General features: G+C 39.8%; 1 protein-coding gene across 1 annotated transcript in view; it reads right to left on the bottom strand.

The window, feature by feature from the left end:
- The window catches only part of CNTNAP2 (contactin associated protein 2), a 1,428,051-nt gene that overhangs the window by 368,602 nt on the left and 1,040,729 nt on the right, over positions 1–18,720 (bottom strand). Inside the window, exon 15 of the mRNA XM_060157549.1 lies at positions 7,338–7,465. Coding sequence (XP_060013532.1) covers positions 7,338–7,465 — 128 coding nt within the window. The remainder of the gene's footprint in view (positions 1–7,337; positions 7,466–18,720) is intronic.

Consider the following 18,720-nt stretch of genomic DNA (forward strand, 5'->3'; position numbering starts at 1 on the left):
CTTGATTGCCAGTGTTTTTGTAGGCTCTTTGAGGGCAAAAAATGTAGTTTGTACTTCCTCATATTCACACAGTGCCTCATACCAATGCTGAGTGTATATATAGAAGCTACTGTACAATCTAGGCTGAAATCTGAGTGTGCATGGAGAAAGACAAGAATGTAGCAGAAGGGGAGGCGAATCCTTGCTCAATATCATCAGTGGATGAATTGGAAGGTTACTGTGACTGAGTTTGAAAACTGGCTAAAATCTGCATTAAAACAGCAAAATATTCTGCCATAATTCCATACATTTTTCAAGTCCTACAAAAAATTTTTAAACTCTAGGTCAGAGGTTCAGCAAACTATGGCCTTCAGGCCAAATCCAGTCTGTTTCCTGTTTCTCTAATATTTTGTTGTAACCATCCATGTCCATCTGTTTACATATTGTCTACGACAGCTTTCACACTATAGGGTTGAGTGGTTCTAACAGCCTGTATGGTCCCAAAGCCTAGAATACTTCCTGTCTGGTCTTTTAGAGGAAAGGCTAGCTGACTCCCTGTTTGGACGAAAGGCTCCTTCTGTGGCCGTCATGGGGAACGGCGAGTGCTGTGTATGTTACTGGACTCTTTGTGCATTTTGCTAGGGTCCTCCAGGTTCTCCAAGGGCAGTTTCCAAGATGGCAGCAAGCAAAGGGGGTGGTTTCCATCTGCTTCCAGCAAAGGAGACCAGAGAGAAGGAAATGAGGGTTGTTTGCATGGACAGACATCATCACGTGGGAGCCCAGCAAATGCAGCTGAGCTCTAAGCAGAGGTTGTGGCCACCACCTCCCAATCAGGAAGGAGGCTACTGGCTGGGTGCCAACTCTCAGCTATGAGACAAGGCAGGTCTTCTCTAAGAATAGGTAGAGTCGAGGGTAAAGACAGTGGGATACAGGACAGGGAGGTGGGCAGAGCTTTTCTGATATCAAGCCTGTCACTCTTTCCATAATGAACAAAGGTAATAATAATGGTGGCGATAACAACCAGAGAACACTGACTGTGTGCAAGGCTGCGGGGAATTGGAGTTTAAAAGAACCACTGCAGCGATGCAGTTATGATTATTCTCATTTGCAGCTGAGAGAAGGTTGTGAGCAGGAAGTGGAAGACCAGGGAGGTTAAGGAACCGGTTCAAAGGCACACGGCTGGTGAGGGAGGGAGTTGGGATTTGGAGGCAGATGTGTGTGACTCCAAAGTCTATGCTATTCACAGTGTTGCTCTATAACGCTGCTACTCAGAGTGTGGTCCACTGGCCAGTGGCAGCAGCAGTAGCATCTCAAGTCCTGGCCCAGACTTCCTGAATCAGAATCTGCATTTTACCAAGATCCCCAGGTGATTTCTGAGCACATTAAAGTTTGTAAAGCACTGCCACTCAAGACCTCCATACTGTTTTCAAACTCTCACTAAGAATCCAAGCTTCCATCCAAATCTCCACTTTGTCAGAATTTTCACCCTTGATATAATATAAACTGATCCAGGATGGGAGCCATGTCCCATTTTTGTCAGTTAAGGCTGTTAAGTTGAATTAGATCCTAGGAGCAGATCCTGGACAGGTAAGAAACTGTTTCACCTAGCATTTTTCTTGATTCCAAACACGTTCCACACCAGGAATTCTTAGAACCAAAGGAGCAAGCCTAACTCTCTTCTGCAAAAGTTTGGAGAGATCAATTGGAAAGTTCAGCAGAGGAACCCAATGGTGGGGATTCAATTTACAGAACAAAGTCTCTCCTGTACCTGGGATCCTGTGACAAGTTCAGGGAAAGGATGGGCACCCAGGGAGAGGACGCCAAGGAAGCAAGACTCACTCAGCCAGGCAGATCTCCTCTGTGGGATGTGATGATTCCTCTAAATACAAGCAGTATTTGAAACGACAGGTGGGAAAGTCAGCCACAGGCATACAAATACCACATCTATTGTAAAATAGAAATACTACCCCCCAACTGTAACTCATTTTACTTCCCATTTCCACAGTGAGTTTGCAGCTAACGTTGCATGGCCAAATAATACTAAAGAGCTGATTCTTTTCAGGGGCACTGTCCACTTCTAACCGTTTAAAGTCACTCTGGAGACTGGAAGACCAAAGGGAAGGCTTCCTTCTTTCTGCCTCTGCTGCCTGTGTCACTGGAGCTGCCCTTAGATGTGCCCAGAGGGCTCAATCCTTTAATGGGAATCAGCCTAGGTTTTGATCCTGAAAATTTCACTATTTCTGCTTGTTCTTAAGAGACACTCTGGCTTCTCAGTCGGTAGTAGCCTATGGCAATAGCAGCAGAGGCTGGAGCATTAAGAAAAAAAATAGAAGTTAATGGCTTCTACACATAACTGTGGGTGGTTTGTTTTTTGTTTTCTCCCTGTTGGCTACTATCAGCCAAAAAAATGCCTAGAACTCGAAGTAAAAACAAAACACACACAAAAAAGAAGTCACTAACTTTCTGTCATTGACCCCTCATCCCTATGGTTGTGAGTTTTCTATCAGGGTTTCCAGACAGTTGATCGCACAGTGGGGCAAGATTAAGAGCTCGCACCACTTTATTGCTCTGCTTAGCTGTTGACGGGCAGGGACCCAGGATCAGCGTTCCAGGTCAAAGCTCCCTCTTCAGATCTCAACATTCATCTTGGCCACAGGGAATTACTAAAGATGAAGGCTCGTGTCAAACTCTCTCTCCCTGTGCTCTGCCATAAACCAGCTGGGAGCCCCTGGGTCGGTCACTTACCCTCCCCATACCCAAGTTCCCTCGTCTGTAAAATGAGAGGTGTACTGTCTGATATCTAAGTCTTCCACCGCTAGAATGTTGTGCCTGCCTTTAGCTGTACTTGACGCAAGTACACACATCTGCATTTCATGGGAAGAAATGGGGAAACGGAAAGAACGTGGAGCATCTGCCCTGGAACCACACGGTTCTCTGGCCCCAGCTCTGAAACTCATTGGCAAACCATCTAATAAGTCAGATTCTGTTTTCTCATTGGTACAAAATACAAAGCTATCACCGCATACAGGATGTTGGGAGAATCAAGAGAGAAGATGAATATAAAGTGCATGGCTTGCAGCCTGCATGCTGGGCCCTTTCCCTTTCTCGGCTCTTCCAAGCCTGAAGCAGCAAAGAAAAGGGGGACAAGCAAACTGTCTACTCTTCTCTGGAGCCCGGGGAGCGGCTTCCTCTGCACAATCAAAACCGCTTCCTGAGCCCAGATGAGCAGCTGCCCCTCTCTCCTTGTCTAGTCCTCTTAGGCGGCACTGAGTGTGTCTCATACCGGGAGATGGTGTGGCCTGTGTGTGCCCCTGGGTCCATCCTATGGGGAATGATACTCATTTGAGCCCCCAATGAAATTGTCTTATCCTGGGAGAAACAACATGTAGATATAGTCATTGCCTTGCCTTCCTTGGTAAGGGAATGGCTGGTGATGGCCCTGGTCTGTAAAAGTCTTACAGTAAAGACAGGGTGGCCTTTATATAGCTCGGGCACACATGATTGCATTCCCAAAGGAAAAAAGGCCAATGTTGTTTGGATGAAACGCCGTCATCGCCTTTGTTTCTTTCACTCTCAGCTTTGTCTCCGTCCTCTGAGTGCTCCTGAACCAGATGTGGTCTGCCTTGCCTTTTCTTCTTGGCCTCTCAGTCACCTCTGTAGCTCTAAGAACTTGAATTTACATCTTAAACGTCCACCATGACTCCAGTCCGGCGGTGCTGACAGCCAGGGCGGGTTTCAGGCACGGACTCAGCGGTCCTTGAGTAACATGTTTTCCTGATTGTTTCTACCCAAGTATATTAAAAACACTTGCCTTTGTAGCAAACTTGCTCCTAATTAATTGTTTAAAGTCTCTGTATCCCTAGAGGAGATATGGGAAATCTTTACCTTATATGGTCGAGAATAAAACAATTATCTAGCAAATACTTTCTACGATTAATCATAGTCACTATATATAGTACCAAAAAGATTCCTACCTCCAAAACCCGAAATAGTTTGTTTTTGAACTAATTCCATAGAAGTTTAGCAGCTCCGTCCAAGAACAATTATATTTTAAAATTTGAAAACAATTTCTTCTCTGTCAGCCGTTTTAGTCCTCTAAATAGCTTTCGTGTTTCTTCCTAGGCGAGTGCGCATGGTTTAAGGGGGTAATTTGTCATTTTACCTCACTTTTTATCTTAGCTAACCATCCATCCTCAGTCACACTTGCAGTTTTAGATTTGAGGCTTCCATTTGAACGTGTTTGAAAAAAAAAAAACCCAAAAGTATAAGGGCATAAGCATTTTTCAGTGCTATATGGGAAATGCAGCAGGTCTGGAACTCACTGATTTTCTTAGCATTTTGATTATATGGGTCTGAGTTCAGATGAATCGAAGTAAAGATGAAACTCAGCAGGCATGATGAAATCAACTGAAACTGCTGAAACGGTTGGTCAGAGCCCACAGAAACTGTTTCATTCTCTGAAACTGGGAGGTAGAACCAGACCTAATTCAAGAGACAGCTTGCGAGGGCTGTCATCATTCAACTCCTCAAATAGAGAAAGACATTTCTCAACAGTGGATTTGGTTTTTTTAAACTGTACCTTTGCACAGACTTCAGTAAACGACACAAAGTTAATCTCTGCAAACAACAGGATATACGCATGATACCACTTTTTAACTTATACAAATTGGAATCTAATCCCCCCAACATTCATGCTGTGTTGGTAACTGGACGTGGGTGGGGAGAGACCCAGATGAAATACGTTTAAAACAATTTAATTTCTGCCGTTGACTCAGGAATGAGAATGGAGTTGGGGAAACAAGCCTGACCTCATGCAGAGAAAGCTGGTTATGTTCTCTGATCTGTCTTTCCTCTGGGAGCCTCCCAGAAGCAGCAAAAGGGGGCACAGAAATTTGTTGTGTAGATGACACTTTAAAAGAAATATTTTGTTCATTTGTAAAACAGAAAGGCTAATATTTACCTTACCTACCTCGCAGGGGGCTGTATCCAAGGACACCATACATGTGTAAAATCTGGAAAATGCTATGATGTAGACACTTTATCGTTACTGTGTCCACGTTAGAACATTCTTAAAAGGAAGGTGAGCATCAAAACTGCTAACTACTACCTGGCAATTCAGGTATGAGGTATGTAATATTGCCGGTTGCCTACAAGAAACGAAGATCTCTCTCTCTCTCTCTCTCTTTCTCTTGGACACAGAAATATTCCACATAATTGCAATTAAAAATTGACTGAGCTTTTATTTTCATGAAGTATCAGGTAAAATACAGATTAAGTCTTGAAGCTGCAGTACTACAAGAATCCTGAGGCCATGCAGTGTCAAGGAACAGGATAGCTCTTTGTCTATCAGTTGGTCCTAAGAATGTCTCTAAGAGCAACAGCCTTGGGAAAGAAATGCAAATGAACACTGACCACCATACTTCTCCTATTTTCTCTATTTAAATATAAAGTCTGCCTGAAATATACTATTTATCACTCCTTTCTTGAGCACCAGTTGCAAAAATTTTAGATCACAACTCTATTAAATTATAAAACATTTTATGTTTTCCAATACTTTTTAATGTGCATTTCTCAAAACATGGTTTGAAATTCTGTTTTTAACTCACCAGAGTACCTAGTAAAGTGCTAGTCAAATAGCAGACACATAATAAATTCTTCCTGAGGACTGATTTATTAAGAGAAAACATGCTAATATTAACTATAAACTGTTAATACACTCCCACATATACTATTTAAAGTACCTGGACTCTTTAAGAGTGGTAAAAAAAATTTGCAGAAGTGGGATTGTATAACTATATTGACTTAATCCATCACTTAATGTGAACCCTTTCTCTAATTTAAGGCTAACTTTAGAATTAGAATTGATAAGTGAGAACTATTTTACCTTTATATATTAATGAGTAATTATGACATAATGAAACTGATTTTCATTAGATAACCCATGAGAACCTGCCTATTTTGAGAGTGACACTATAGTCCATCTCTCAAAATATGTGTTTAAAAAGGCATATATATTATTATTTTATGTCAATATCTTTTCTTAAGCAGTTGAAACAAAATTTCTTATTGCACAGTTCTACTAAGCTAGTCAAATGAAGTATTATTGTTTAATAAATGCGTGACAAAGCTCTTTTGACCAGTTTCATTTTAAGGATAGCATTTTCATTTTCTCTGTGTAAGAAGGGAAAAATCACTACAAACTCCGTCTCTCTTTTGTATCAGGAACACTGCATGGTTTAATTGCTGACAGCCTTGATGTACTAAGTAGTAAACAGCTGAGCATGCCTCATTACATTCCTTAGGACACCTCCTCGAGTGGATGCGATAATTTATTACATTAAGTAGGTCTAATTCTCCCTTGATTTATGGAAGCGGTAATAACATTCCATCTGACAGAATGCTTTGCTAGGAGGAATCCAGATCTAGGCACTAAAATCTTTATGTCCTCCCCAGGAGGAGTTGGGACGCAGGTGGTATTCTGAGCACCACAGCAGAGAAAAAGGAGGACTTTGCCTGAGGTCTTCCGACAAGTCAGCTACTCAGGGAACAGAATCTAGTCTCCTGATGCCTAGCACACAATCACAAAAGCATACTCCTGGAAGAGCTGCCCAATCATGTGTGCAGAGAAGTGGGGAAATGACACCCAGGATGCTCACTGCAGAATGCCCACAGCAGCCTGTCACCAGTCCCCTCTGACTACGCATAAAGCACACTGAAGGGTATCGAACAACATAAAATCCTAATGGTCCCCTTAATTAGGTGGGATCCTCAGGCTAACTCCCTGACTGCCAACAGCCCCAAATTCCTCTCTGTGGTGCCCAATCTTGAAAGCAAGATGTAGTTACAGAAACACTCTTTGGCTTACAAGGGACCATCAAGCTCTGATGATGGTGAAATTTGATAGCACTAATGTCCAACTTTATGTGACCATAATCCAGGTTTACAATGATACATTAAGCCCTAATGCTACTATTTATATCACCGTAAACTCAGTTTCCAGTGATATAAATAGTTATGCTAATGGCATTAACGGCAGCACTCAGTGCAATCACAGCTGTTGAGTGCTGCTTTTATGCTATTAGCATTGCTACTTGTATCACCATAAACTTAGGTAGTCACATTTGTTACATAGGAATATACAAGAAAGATGGATAGCCACATTTTACGCCCATATCTAGCCTCCTGTACTGGAGACTTACAGCTTGCTGCCCTCCTCTGTGTATTAAGGTCTGCCTAGCCCTCCATTTGGCTCTGTTTTATACCGAACAGCAATCTGTTTTCTGCCAACCTCGCGTTTGCTGGGAAACACTATTTAAAATTGGTAAGGAGGTGCCAGGCCCAGCTACGGGCACACTTACTGTCTCCTTGGCAGCGCAGGGGACCCACACTCAGTTTGGCTTCCGAGCCTTGCCGGTCAGTGTCTCCAACCACCACCTGGCTTACTGGCAGGTGATCTTTGTAGGATAAGAAGCCAGCGTCCTTCCTCCTGAATCACAGGGAAAGACAGAAAAGCATGAGGAGGCTAAGTTAGAAACATGTCTTTTTTGATCATTGTTTAAGTTGTCTAACAATTGACCACATTCCAATAAATGCTCAGAGGCGCACTAAGGAGAACCACAGTTAGAGTTGTTCCCTCTCTTCCACTGGGTGGTTTCACAGCTCATGGCTCAGAAGCAACTGTGACCGCTTTGCCTTCTGGAAAACAAAACTGACACCCTGATTTCCAGAGAGTCACAACCAATACACAGCATGCTATTTCAGGTTGAGTGTAGACTACCATGTTGCTTGAAGTACACACATCAAATGCTGAGCATGCACGCAGAGTCTGCTGTTGTCAGGGAATCAAAAGTTCAACAAAGCCAACCTGATCTCTTGCATAAAATTAGAAACAAAACCCTATTAAAAAGCTCCCTTGTCTCCTTAATTGCTTTGAAGCGGTTGCTTCAGAGGGTTTCTTCCCTGCTGCGCATCAGCTAAATAAGAGATACTTTTAGGTCCTTCATCTCTTCTTGTTTATTTTAACAACTGAAAGAGTTTATGCAACGTTTGGAACACAGAGCAGGTGTCACTAAGCGTCTACTTCCATCAATAATGAGGAGTGGAGTTGAGATGCAAGCCCAATTTGGCTTTTCTCTTAGATTTGTTCTCCTGTTTATTCTATATCTATCTTGTTTCAGGTCTCCTAACTCAACCCCATACCCACCCTGAATAGAGGAAGAGGGCAAGGCTAGTTGTAAAGTATTGATTCTAGGATGAAGCACAGAAATATAAGAGATGTTCTTAGGGATGGAACCAAGGTGAGTTACCATGCAGCACAGATTTCACCTTAATAGGAAATTGCTATCCCCTCATCCTCTTTTTGTGCTGCTGTGGCCGAGAGATCCCCTCATGTGGGGCTAGATGACTGGGAGGCACAAATCAGTGTTAAGGTCATTCCACAAATTTATCTTTTTGCATGATTTTGTGCACTGTTCAGCCTGAATGTAAATGAGAATTTTGAAATTGTATGTACAACTGATCACAGGAGAGAAAACTGATTTTGGATGATAGAAGAATGAGAGAAAAGTTGGCGGGTGGGGGGAGCGCTGGGAGGAATTGGGAGATTGGGATCGATGCATATTCACCATGGATACTGTGTATAAAATGGATAACTAATGAGAACATACTGTATAGCACAGTGAGCTCTGCTTAATGCACTGTGGTGACCTGAATGGGAAGGAAGTCCAAAAGGGAGGGGATATTTGTATATGTATGGCTGACTCATTGTGCTGTACAGTAGAAACTAACACAATATTGTAAAGCAGATATACTCCAATAAAAATTAATTCAAAAAAAAAAGAAGAATGAGGGAGAGAGCTCAATAATCAGGTTAAAGATCTGTCATTTGCATCTCTTGCAGGGAACTGAGGAGAACCCACTTGGAAACCTGTCTCTAAAAGGCTATGCTGTTAGGAGCAGTTACTTGCTCCTCTGACCTTCTAGAAAGTCACTGAACATATGCTCCTTCATGTGTCAGGACCCACAGAAACCCAGGAAGGAGTCACAGAATTTAGTCAGTGGACCGCAAACAAGCCTTCGTTATTTCAATGAGTTTCCAAGATAAAGTTTAAAAAAAAATTTTTTTTTTGGGCTGCTGCCACATGGCATGCGGGATCCTTAGCTCCCCGACCAGGGATCGAACCCTCACCCGCTGCAGTGGAAGTGTGGCATCTTAACAACTGCACCGCCAGGGAAGTCCAAAAAAATATATTTTTTTAATCATATGAGAACTAAGATCATGCAGAAAAGCACTGTGATTCTTACTGACACTGCAGCTACTGGTGACCCAGCCTCAAATCATTTGTAAACCCAACTCCTTATATTAGAACTTCTATCAGTTAAAATCATGTTAGAGAGGGAAGAAAGTCTTTGCTATTAAATTTGATATTTAATGTTTCTTAAAGGGACAATAAATGAAAGCACCCTTAATAACATACTGTGATTTGACAACTTAGTAATGTGCATTCCTGTGGAACTTCAGGCCAAGATTCTCTACAAGTTCATTATCACTTAGAATTAACTGACTCTAGATCAGGGATTTGTGACCTAAGTCCTGAGAACCATTCATCTTGTCGCTTTTTCTGTGATGGCCCATAAGCTTTTTTTTTTTTTTTTTTTAATATTTGTTTATTTGGCTGTGCCAGGTCCTAGTTGCAGCATGCGGTATCTGTAGTTGCGGCATGCGTACCCTTAGTTGCGGCATGTGGGATCTAGTTCCCTGACCAGGGATGGAACCCGGGCCCCCTGCATTGGGAGCATGGAGCCTTAGCCACTGGACCACCAGGGAAGTCCTATTTTTTAAAATTTTAAATGGTTGAAAAGAAATCAAAAGCAGAATAATATTCTGTGCCATGTGAAAATGACCTAAAATTCAAAGTCAGTGTCCATAAATAAAGTTTTACTGAAATAAAGTCACTTTTCAATTTAACTTTTTTTTTACAATATTGTCTATGGTGCTTCCAGGCTACACTGGCGGAGCTGAGTAGTTATAATAGAGACCATATGGCCCTCAAAGACTAAAATATTTATTATCTGGCCCTTTATAGAAAACGCTTGCCAACTCTTGCTCCAAATCGTCAGTGCCCCTTTTTCCTCTGGGAATTTATTGAGCAAATATCCCACTGACAAGCATGGTGGCCTAATGTGCAACTTATCCCCACAGTCGAGTACAGGGTTAGGGAAGGGGCATGAGAATATCTCTGAGGTGGGGAAAAAAGCATTTAAGCCAACATTTATTTACTCTAGCAGTGAGAAGTAACTTAAACCTTATTAATGATTAACTTTCTGATGGACGTCACACTAGGTGGCCTGCAGTCATGTGTCAGGATGCTCAACATCCTTACCTGATACTCGGTATTGTTGGTTCATTTACAGTGAATGAGAAAGTGACTACTTTGTAACAAATCTTGTGTTAATATAAGAGTATTTTGGAAACAAATGTTTGGAAATATTCCAATCACTATGTAATCTTATTGCCAAAATTTATATGTGCATAACCTCATAAGAATTTACACATCTACACACTTCCACAACTTGGAAACATAATTTTAAAATATTTGTAATAATCTTGTAAATGCAGAGTTCCAGTGGGTTTTGGACTTATTTTATAATACTGAAATGGGTCATTATTCAGTTACTTTGCAAATAAAACTGATTCAGAGATGACAGAAATTTACTACATTTGATCAAAACCTTTGCATTACTGGTCAATGAAACTGAAAAATTAACATCATGATTCAGTAGGTGCACTTAGCAATATACCTTTATCTAGTTTGTTATATGTACCTTTAGGTAATATTTTTCAACTATGATAGTCAATAAAGTCAAGTATCAAAATGAAAAACACAAGAGAGGCAGATCTTCAAATTGGTAATCCAAGATTATTTAAAATAATATGTATTTAATCACATCACAGTTACTAAAACAATTAAAGGTAAAATGATTAATTTCTATTAATATTTTAGAGAAGATATTATTAATGACAACTTTATATCATTTTTAAAAACTTAATTTTTTATATTGAACATAAAATGTTAATTCACTAGAACCTGTATCTTACTTTTATACTTATTTGTAAATATGTGCTCAAAAAATTTTTAAATAGCGTATCAAAAAATATGAAGAACACTGCTCTAATTCATAGAAAATAATAACAATACAGCATTTATCATTGAATACCTGTGTATATTAGACTATTTCTCATATACAACATCTAATCTGAAATCAATTCTTCCATAGAGGCATCATTATCCCCATTTTACTGATGAGAATCAGAGAATTTATCTTGACCAAGGTCTCTAGCTCATAACTATAGAGTCTGGATTCAAATCTAGATTATCTGGATCCCAATCTAGGATTTTCCACAAAAAAGAGGGGAGAAACAAAACAGAAGAAAACCAAAAAACAACTATGTCAATTAAAAGCCTTTTTCTTTTAATTTTCATTTACAGATGAGGTGAAAATGTACCTTTTTAGATACACTTAGGTATCCTGAAACATTGAGAAAATTATTTGTGATTAGTAAGTTCAAAGATATCTGTAATGTTATACTCACAGGCATCCCCCACGCCATCAGCACACCAAGTAAAAGTGGTCTAGAACTACCCCATCCCCAAGCTAACCACTGTTTTTAATGGTATATTGAAGTTTACAAAAGGTTACAGTTCAGCTAATACAGAAGTCTCCCTCAGCCTCGGGGGATACGTTCTAAGACCCCCAGTGGATGCCTGAAATCACAAGTAGTACCGAACCCTATATATACTATGCTTTTTCCTATATGTACTGTATATATCTGTGATAAAGTTTAATTTATAAATTAGGCACAGTAAGAGATTAACAACAACTAATAATAAAATACAACAATTGTAACAATATACTGTTATAAAGATGTGAATGTGGCCTCTTTCACACACACACAATATCTTATCGTCCAAATTTAATGCCTTTTGCATGCTAACTAAGCACTGTGTTGTAACGTTTGCAGTTTGAGGTATGACAGCAAAACTACCACGAATTTCTTTTTCCTTCTTCACAGTTTCATGGACAGAACATTCGTTCTCACCACGAATCTTAGCAACGTCAGCATACAGTTTTCTTTCCTTACTAAGTCACCACCTTTTCACTTAAAAGCAGCATTAATGGCGTCTCTTTGGCGTATCTGAATTGCCAGCATCACTGCTCTTGTGCTTTGGGGTCATTATTAAGTAAAACGAACAAAAGCACTGCAATTTTAAACGAATGAATTGTTTATTTCTGAAATTTTCCATTTAATATTTTCAGATCACGGTTGACCAAGGTTAACTGAAACCATATACAGCAAAAACTTGGATGAGGGACTACTGCAGTGATAACCCTCAGATATTCCTTAACCAAACCAAGAAAATAGGAGAAAATAATTATCAGCTGAGAAAAAAAAAATACAAAGTTACCTTCTCGATCACTTTTGATCAGGGATATAAATAGGCCCAGGGATTTTAAAGTCACAAACAACTGTTTGTGAAACTCACCGAACAGTCAACTCCGCTGGAAACAAATTGGTTGTGGAAACAAATTCATGGGTGGCAATAAAATGGTTTGGCTAGCATGAAGTTTCTTGTGTGATCCTACAGCATAGCCCACTTTCCAAAAATGATGTGTGGATGAATAGAAAATAACCTGAGACCTGATGAGGCACCCTTCCAAATACCTCTAAGACTTCTATCTTAGCACCTGTGTGAAAATTATTTAGCAAGCAAAACAAGCCTTCATTGAAAGTTATGATCTTTAATGATCGAGGTCAGTCTAATTTAGGGAGATATTCAGTAACTATTTATCATGTTAGCATAATCTAATTACATCTATTGCTAAGCTGGTACATTAGAAAAATTCTATCATCCATTTCAAATAGGCCCTGAACTCAGACTCTTGCATAATCTTTCTATCAGTGTTGTTATTAAAGGAAAACTTGATTCTACAGAGTTTGCTTCTCTAACCTGGCATTACAGTTATTTTGCGTCAGTACTATTGTTCTGAGGAACTCTGTCTTACTCTGCTGCTCTTCCCTTGCCTTCTTTTCTTATCCTGCTGAGAAAGCAAAAGAAACGCTCGTCTTGCCCTTAGCTCAGTAAAAAAACAAATCCTTAGAGGAAAATAAACAGTCCAAGTGCCTGCAATTATAAGCTTGCTTTTCTACCAGATGTTATAAAAGTTACCACACTATGAGTATGTTCTATAATTCTAGCAGAGAAGAATTTCTTCTGCTTTGTGAAGTTTTAGAAGTACTTGTTTACTTAAAAGAAACACACAAATAGAATTACAGTCAGTGAACATTCATGTATTTCCATCACAGAATCACCAAGGTAGAAATTTCTGGAAGAATACAGGAAGTCAAAGATTTAGCTACAGAAGATGTCAAAGAGACACAGAAATGGGGAATAAACACATGAGAAGATGCTTAATATTATTAGTCATTAGAGACATGCAATTAAAGATCTACTGAGACGCCACCTTACTCTTATCAGAATAATAGAAAAGACAGATAATAAGTGTTGACGAGGATTTGGAGAAACTGGAATCATCATACATCGCTCATGGGATTGCAAAGTGGTGCAATCACTTTTGAAAGTAGTTTGGTAGTTTCTAAAAAGTTAAACATAGATTTACCATATGACCCAAAATTCCATTCCTGGATATCTACCCAAGAGAAAGCGTATGTCCACACAAAGACTTCTAGGTAGATGATTACAGAAGCTTTATTCACAACAGCCCCAAAGTGGAAACAACCCAAATGTCCATCAACTAGTAAAAGGATAATCAAAATGTAGTATATCCACACAATAGAACATTGTTCATCAGCAAAAGAAATAAAATGTGGATACATACAACACAGAATGAATAAACCTCAACAACACGATGCTAAGTGAAAGAAGTCAGACACAGAAGACCACATATGCCATAACTCCATTTATACGAAATGTCCAGAAAAGGCAAATATATAAAGATAGAAAGCAGATTAGTAGGTGCCGGGGTCTGGGGATGGGAATAAGGATCAATGGCAAATTCCCAAACTACCTTTATAATAGAAACTGTATCTCATTCAGCAAAAACCAAATATCTATGGTTTACCAGGACATGCCTAAAAGTAAAATTCTATTCAATTGTCACCATTTGCCGCTGTAATCTCCTGGAAATGCCAATACTTTATAGCATTAAATTTTCATCTCAAGGACCATTTCTAAACTTTTTAGGATATTTTGTGTAATTTTGGTTCAAACAATATGTTCAAATTTCCTATAAATTTTTGTATCTTTCCTCTGGATCCTTTCTGTCTCCTAATGGCCATCCCCAGACATTATGCTACTTTGGAAGAAACTAGACTGTACTTTTTCCATAGCGAGTACTTAGAAAGAGTAGGCCAGATGGGTGTAGCCGAGATGACAGATAGGAAGGTCCTGAACTCACCTCCTCCCTCAGGTACACCAAAATTACAACTATTTACAGAGAAACTATCTATGAGAACAACCTGAAGACCAGCAGAAAAAATTTTCCACAAGTAAAGATGCAAAGAAGGAACCGCAAGACAGGTAGAAGGAGTGGAAACAGTGTATAGTCAAGACCACACTCCTGGGAAGACAACCCGCAAATGGGAGAGAATCACAATTGCAGAGGTTCTCCCCAAGGAGCACGGAGGCCAGGCCCCACACTGGGCTCCCCAAGCTGGGGGTCCTGCACTGGGAAGATGAGCTCCCAGAGCGTCTGGCTCTGAAGGTCAGTGTGGCTTGTGTACAAGAGAGCTGGAGGGCTGCAGGAAACAGAGACTCTGCTCTTAAAGGATACACGCAAAATCTCACACCCTCTCAATCCAGAGCGGAGGGAGTATTTTGACAGAAGCCTAGGTCAGACCTACCTGCTGATTTTGGAGAGCCTTTTAGAAAGGTAAGGAGCAACTGGGACTCCTTCTGGGGACGCAGAGGCTGGCAGCAGCCATTTCGGAGAGCTTGTTCTGCCATGAGGACATTAGTGCTCGCAAGAGCCATTCTGGAGTCTTCCCTCTAGCCTATTAGTGCTGGGGCTTACCTTCCCACCAGTGGGCTGGCACCAGCCCCAGGCCCTCCCAGACCCAGCAGCCAGCTGCCCTGGACATGGACCTCTCTAGCAAAAAGCCAACACCAGTCTGGGGTCCCCCCAGGCCCTTCACGCAGCCACCCGGGACTCAGCCTTGCCCATTAGTGGGCCGGCACTGGCCCTGGGAGCCCCTGGACTGCACAGCCAACTGCCCTGGGACTCAGCCCTAACCACCAGCAGGCAAGAAGGCACCACACAAAGCAGGACCTGGCAGCCAACTGGGCTGAGGGCCAGCTCTGCATGCCAGCATGCCCACAATAGTCAGCTCCTCCACAACGGAAGGTCCCATGCAGCTCACACAGAGGGCATCCACAGAGCATATAGCTATGGTGACCAAAGGGGAGTTTGCTGCTGGGACCCACAGGATGTCTCCTATAGAAGGCCACTTCTCCAAGATAGGGAAATGTAACTGACCTATCTTATACACAGAAATAAACACAGAGAATTAGGCAAAATGAGGAGACAGAGGAATACGTTCTAAACAAACAAGACAAAATCCCAGAAGAACTAAATGAAGTGGAGATGAGCCACGTACCTGATAAAGAGTTCAAGGTAATGATTACAAAGATGCCAAATGAACTTGGGAGAAGAATGGATGAGCACAGTGAGAAGTTTAACTAAGAGTCAGAAAACATAAAGAAGCAAAGAGGTGACACATACAATAACTAAAATTAAAAATACACTAGATGGAATCAACAGTAGATTAGATGATACAGAGGAACAGATCAGTAAACTGGAAGATGGAGTAGTGAGAATCACCCAAGCTGAACAGAAAAAAGAAATTTAAAAAATGAGAATAATTTAAAAGACCACTGAGACAACATCAAGTGTACGAAAATTGGCATTATAGGGATCCCAGAAGGAGAGGAGAGAGAGAAAGGGAGAGAACTTATTTGGATAAATAACAGCTGAAAAGTTTCCTAACCTGGGAAAGGAAATAGGCATCCAGGTCCAGGAAGCACAGAGAGTCCCAAAGAAGATGAACCCAAAGAAGTCCACACCAAAATACATTATAATAATTTCATAATAAATGGCAAAATTAAAGATAAAGAGAGTCTTAAAAGCAAAAAGAGAAAATCAACTAGTTACCTATAAGGGAACTCCCATAAGACTCTCAGCTGACTTTTCAGCAGAAACTTTGCAGTCCAGAAGGAGTGGCACAATATATTTAAAGTGATGAAAGGAAAAAACCTACAACCAAGAACACTCTACCTGGCAAGGCTAACATTCATATTTGAAGGAGAGGTAATCAATAAGGACATTGCATGATGATAAAGGGAACAGTCCAAGAAGAGGATATAATAATTGTAAATATATATTCACCCAACATAGGAGCACCTAAATACATAAAGCTGATATTAATAAACATAAGGGGAGAAACTGACAGTAACACAATAGTAGGGGACTTTAACACCTCATTTACATCAATGGACAGATCAACCAGACAGGTAATCAATAAGGAAACACAGGCCTTAAAGGAACCCTCCTACACTGCTGGCTGGAATGTAAATCGGTACCACCACTATGGAAAACAGTATGCAAATAATGTCAAAAATTGAAAATAGAACTATCATATGATCCAGCAATTCCACTTCTGGGTATTTTTCTGAAGAAAACAAAAACACTAATTCAAAAAGATATAAGCACCCCTATATTCACTGCAGCATTATTTATAATAGCCAACATATGGAAGCAACTAGTGTCCAACAACAGAAGAATAGATAAAGAAGATGTGATATATACATATATATAAATAATGGAATATTACTCAGCCATAAAAAAGAATGAAATCTTGCCATTTGCGAAACATGTATGGACACCTGGAGGGTATTATGCTAAGTGGAATAAGTCAGACAGAAAAAGACAAATATTGTATGATTTCACTTATATACAGAATCTATAAAATATAACTCTCAAACAAATATAACAAAACAGAAACAGAGTCATACATACATAAAACAAACTGGTGGTTGCCAGAGGGGATGGGTTGCGGGGATGAGTGAAATAGGTGAGGGAGAATAAGAAGTACGAACTTCCAGTTACAAAATAAATGAGTCAGGGGATATGACGTACAGCATAGGGAATGTGGTAAATATTTCCCTATGGTAAATTTCCCTATGGTAAATATTTAGTAACTTTGTATGGTGACAGATGGCAACTAGACTTATTGTGGTAATCATTCTGTAATGTATAAAAATATTGAATCACTATGTTAAATATAATATTCTAAGACAATTATACTTCAGTAGAAAAAGGTAACTGTGAGATAATAGATGTGTTAATAAGCTTGATTATTTCACAATGTATACATACATCAAATCATCAAGTTGTACACCTTAAATACATACAATAAAAAAAAGTAGGTCAAAAGGTAAAAACCTGTAAGAATTTTCCTGAGTTTTTCTGGATAGTTACTATTCTACTATTAACTTGCACTAAAGATATCAGATTCAGTAGTATTATTTTTATTAAAGGACTTTGCATTGTTCTTATTCTTTCCATCTCTTAAATAAAAAACACATAAATAACTCAGAGTTGTATAGAGTTTAAAAATACTCAGTGCTTTCCCTTGGATGATCTCATTTGCTCCCTGTAACTTTGGAGGTACAAGGAAATAAGGATATACAATTGAACCTGACAAATTTTGATTCCCAAATAACCGTTCAGAAACATATCCATTATGCAAAGTGAGACAGACTCCACCAAGGAATGAGATGTGTCTTCAAGGTATAATACCAAATACTACCTAATTATTTACTAGTTCATACCTAATATACATAAGAAAGGCAGGAAACATACAGACTCAAGTCAAGGATAGTTTTAGTTAAAACATTTGTTTTCAAGTAAGTGAGAATTTTTATTTGCTTTTTTAATTTATTTTTTATTTTTTTGGTCCTCAACTCCATCTTTCTATATCTTCTCTGCCTGGGGATGCACTCCTCGGCCTTTCCTTTAACAGGAAATTAACACTCTCATTCTTCCTCTGTCCTTGCCCCTATTAAAAGCCACTTTCAGAGGAAAATGTGACATACCATTCCATCCATGTTTAAGAAAAGCAATGCCTTAATGAGACAAAAGACTTCTCTTAGAAATCATATCTCTATGAATGGTGGAGGCTGGATTGGGGAGAGGGAGGAATATTGCTAGCACCACTGAAACAACTACATGGAGATGATTACATGTTCTTAAAAAGGCAGCCCTACCATCACCACAGAGCAGGTTGGCCCGTTCCTCTATGTTCATTTACGAAAATCATGATCAGAAGTCAATGCCTTTGTTCAGAGAGCACATGGGGGCTATCTAAGCATGGCTGGATCATGAGAAGTTGAAATAAACAACAGAGCTGTCTAATACACAATAAAGTAGAACTTTTAAAATACTTCTCATGGCGTCCTCAGTCACCATTGACTACTGAGCTTTCCTCAATACAGTACTGTTTTCTACAAAACAATTAGAGTAATTAAGAAAACAACCGTCACAATTAGATCTTTAGAATCCCTGAGTATGTCCCCTAAGAAATGGAAGTAATTACAGATTCAATTACTCCTTTTCAGTGGGAATAGCTTAGGCCTTTTGTAAATGCACAGCAATTATCTGTTC

This window comes from Lagenorhynchus albirostris, chromosome 8 (genome assembly GCF_949774975.1).
Source record: "Lagenorhynchus albirostris chromosome 8, mLagAlb1.1, whole genome shotgun sequence".
NCBI lineage: Eukaryota > Metazoa > Chordata > Mammalia > Artiodactyla > Delphinidae > Lagenorhynchus > Lagenorhynchus albirostris.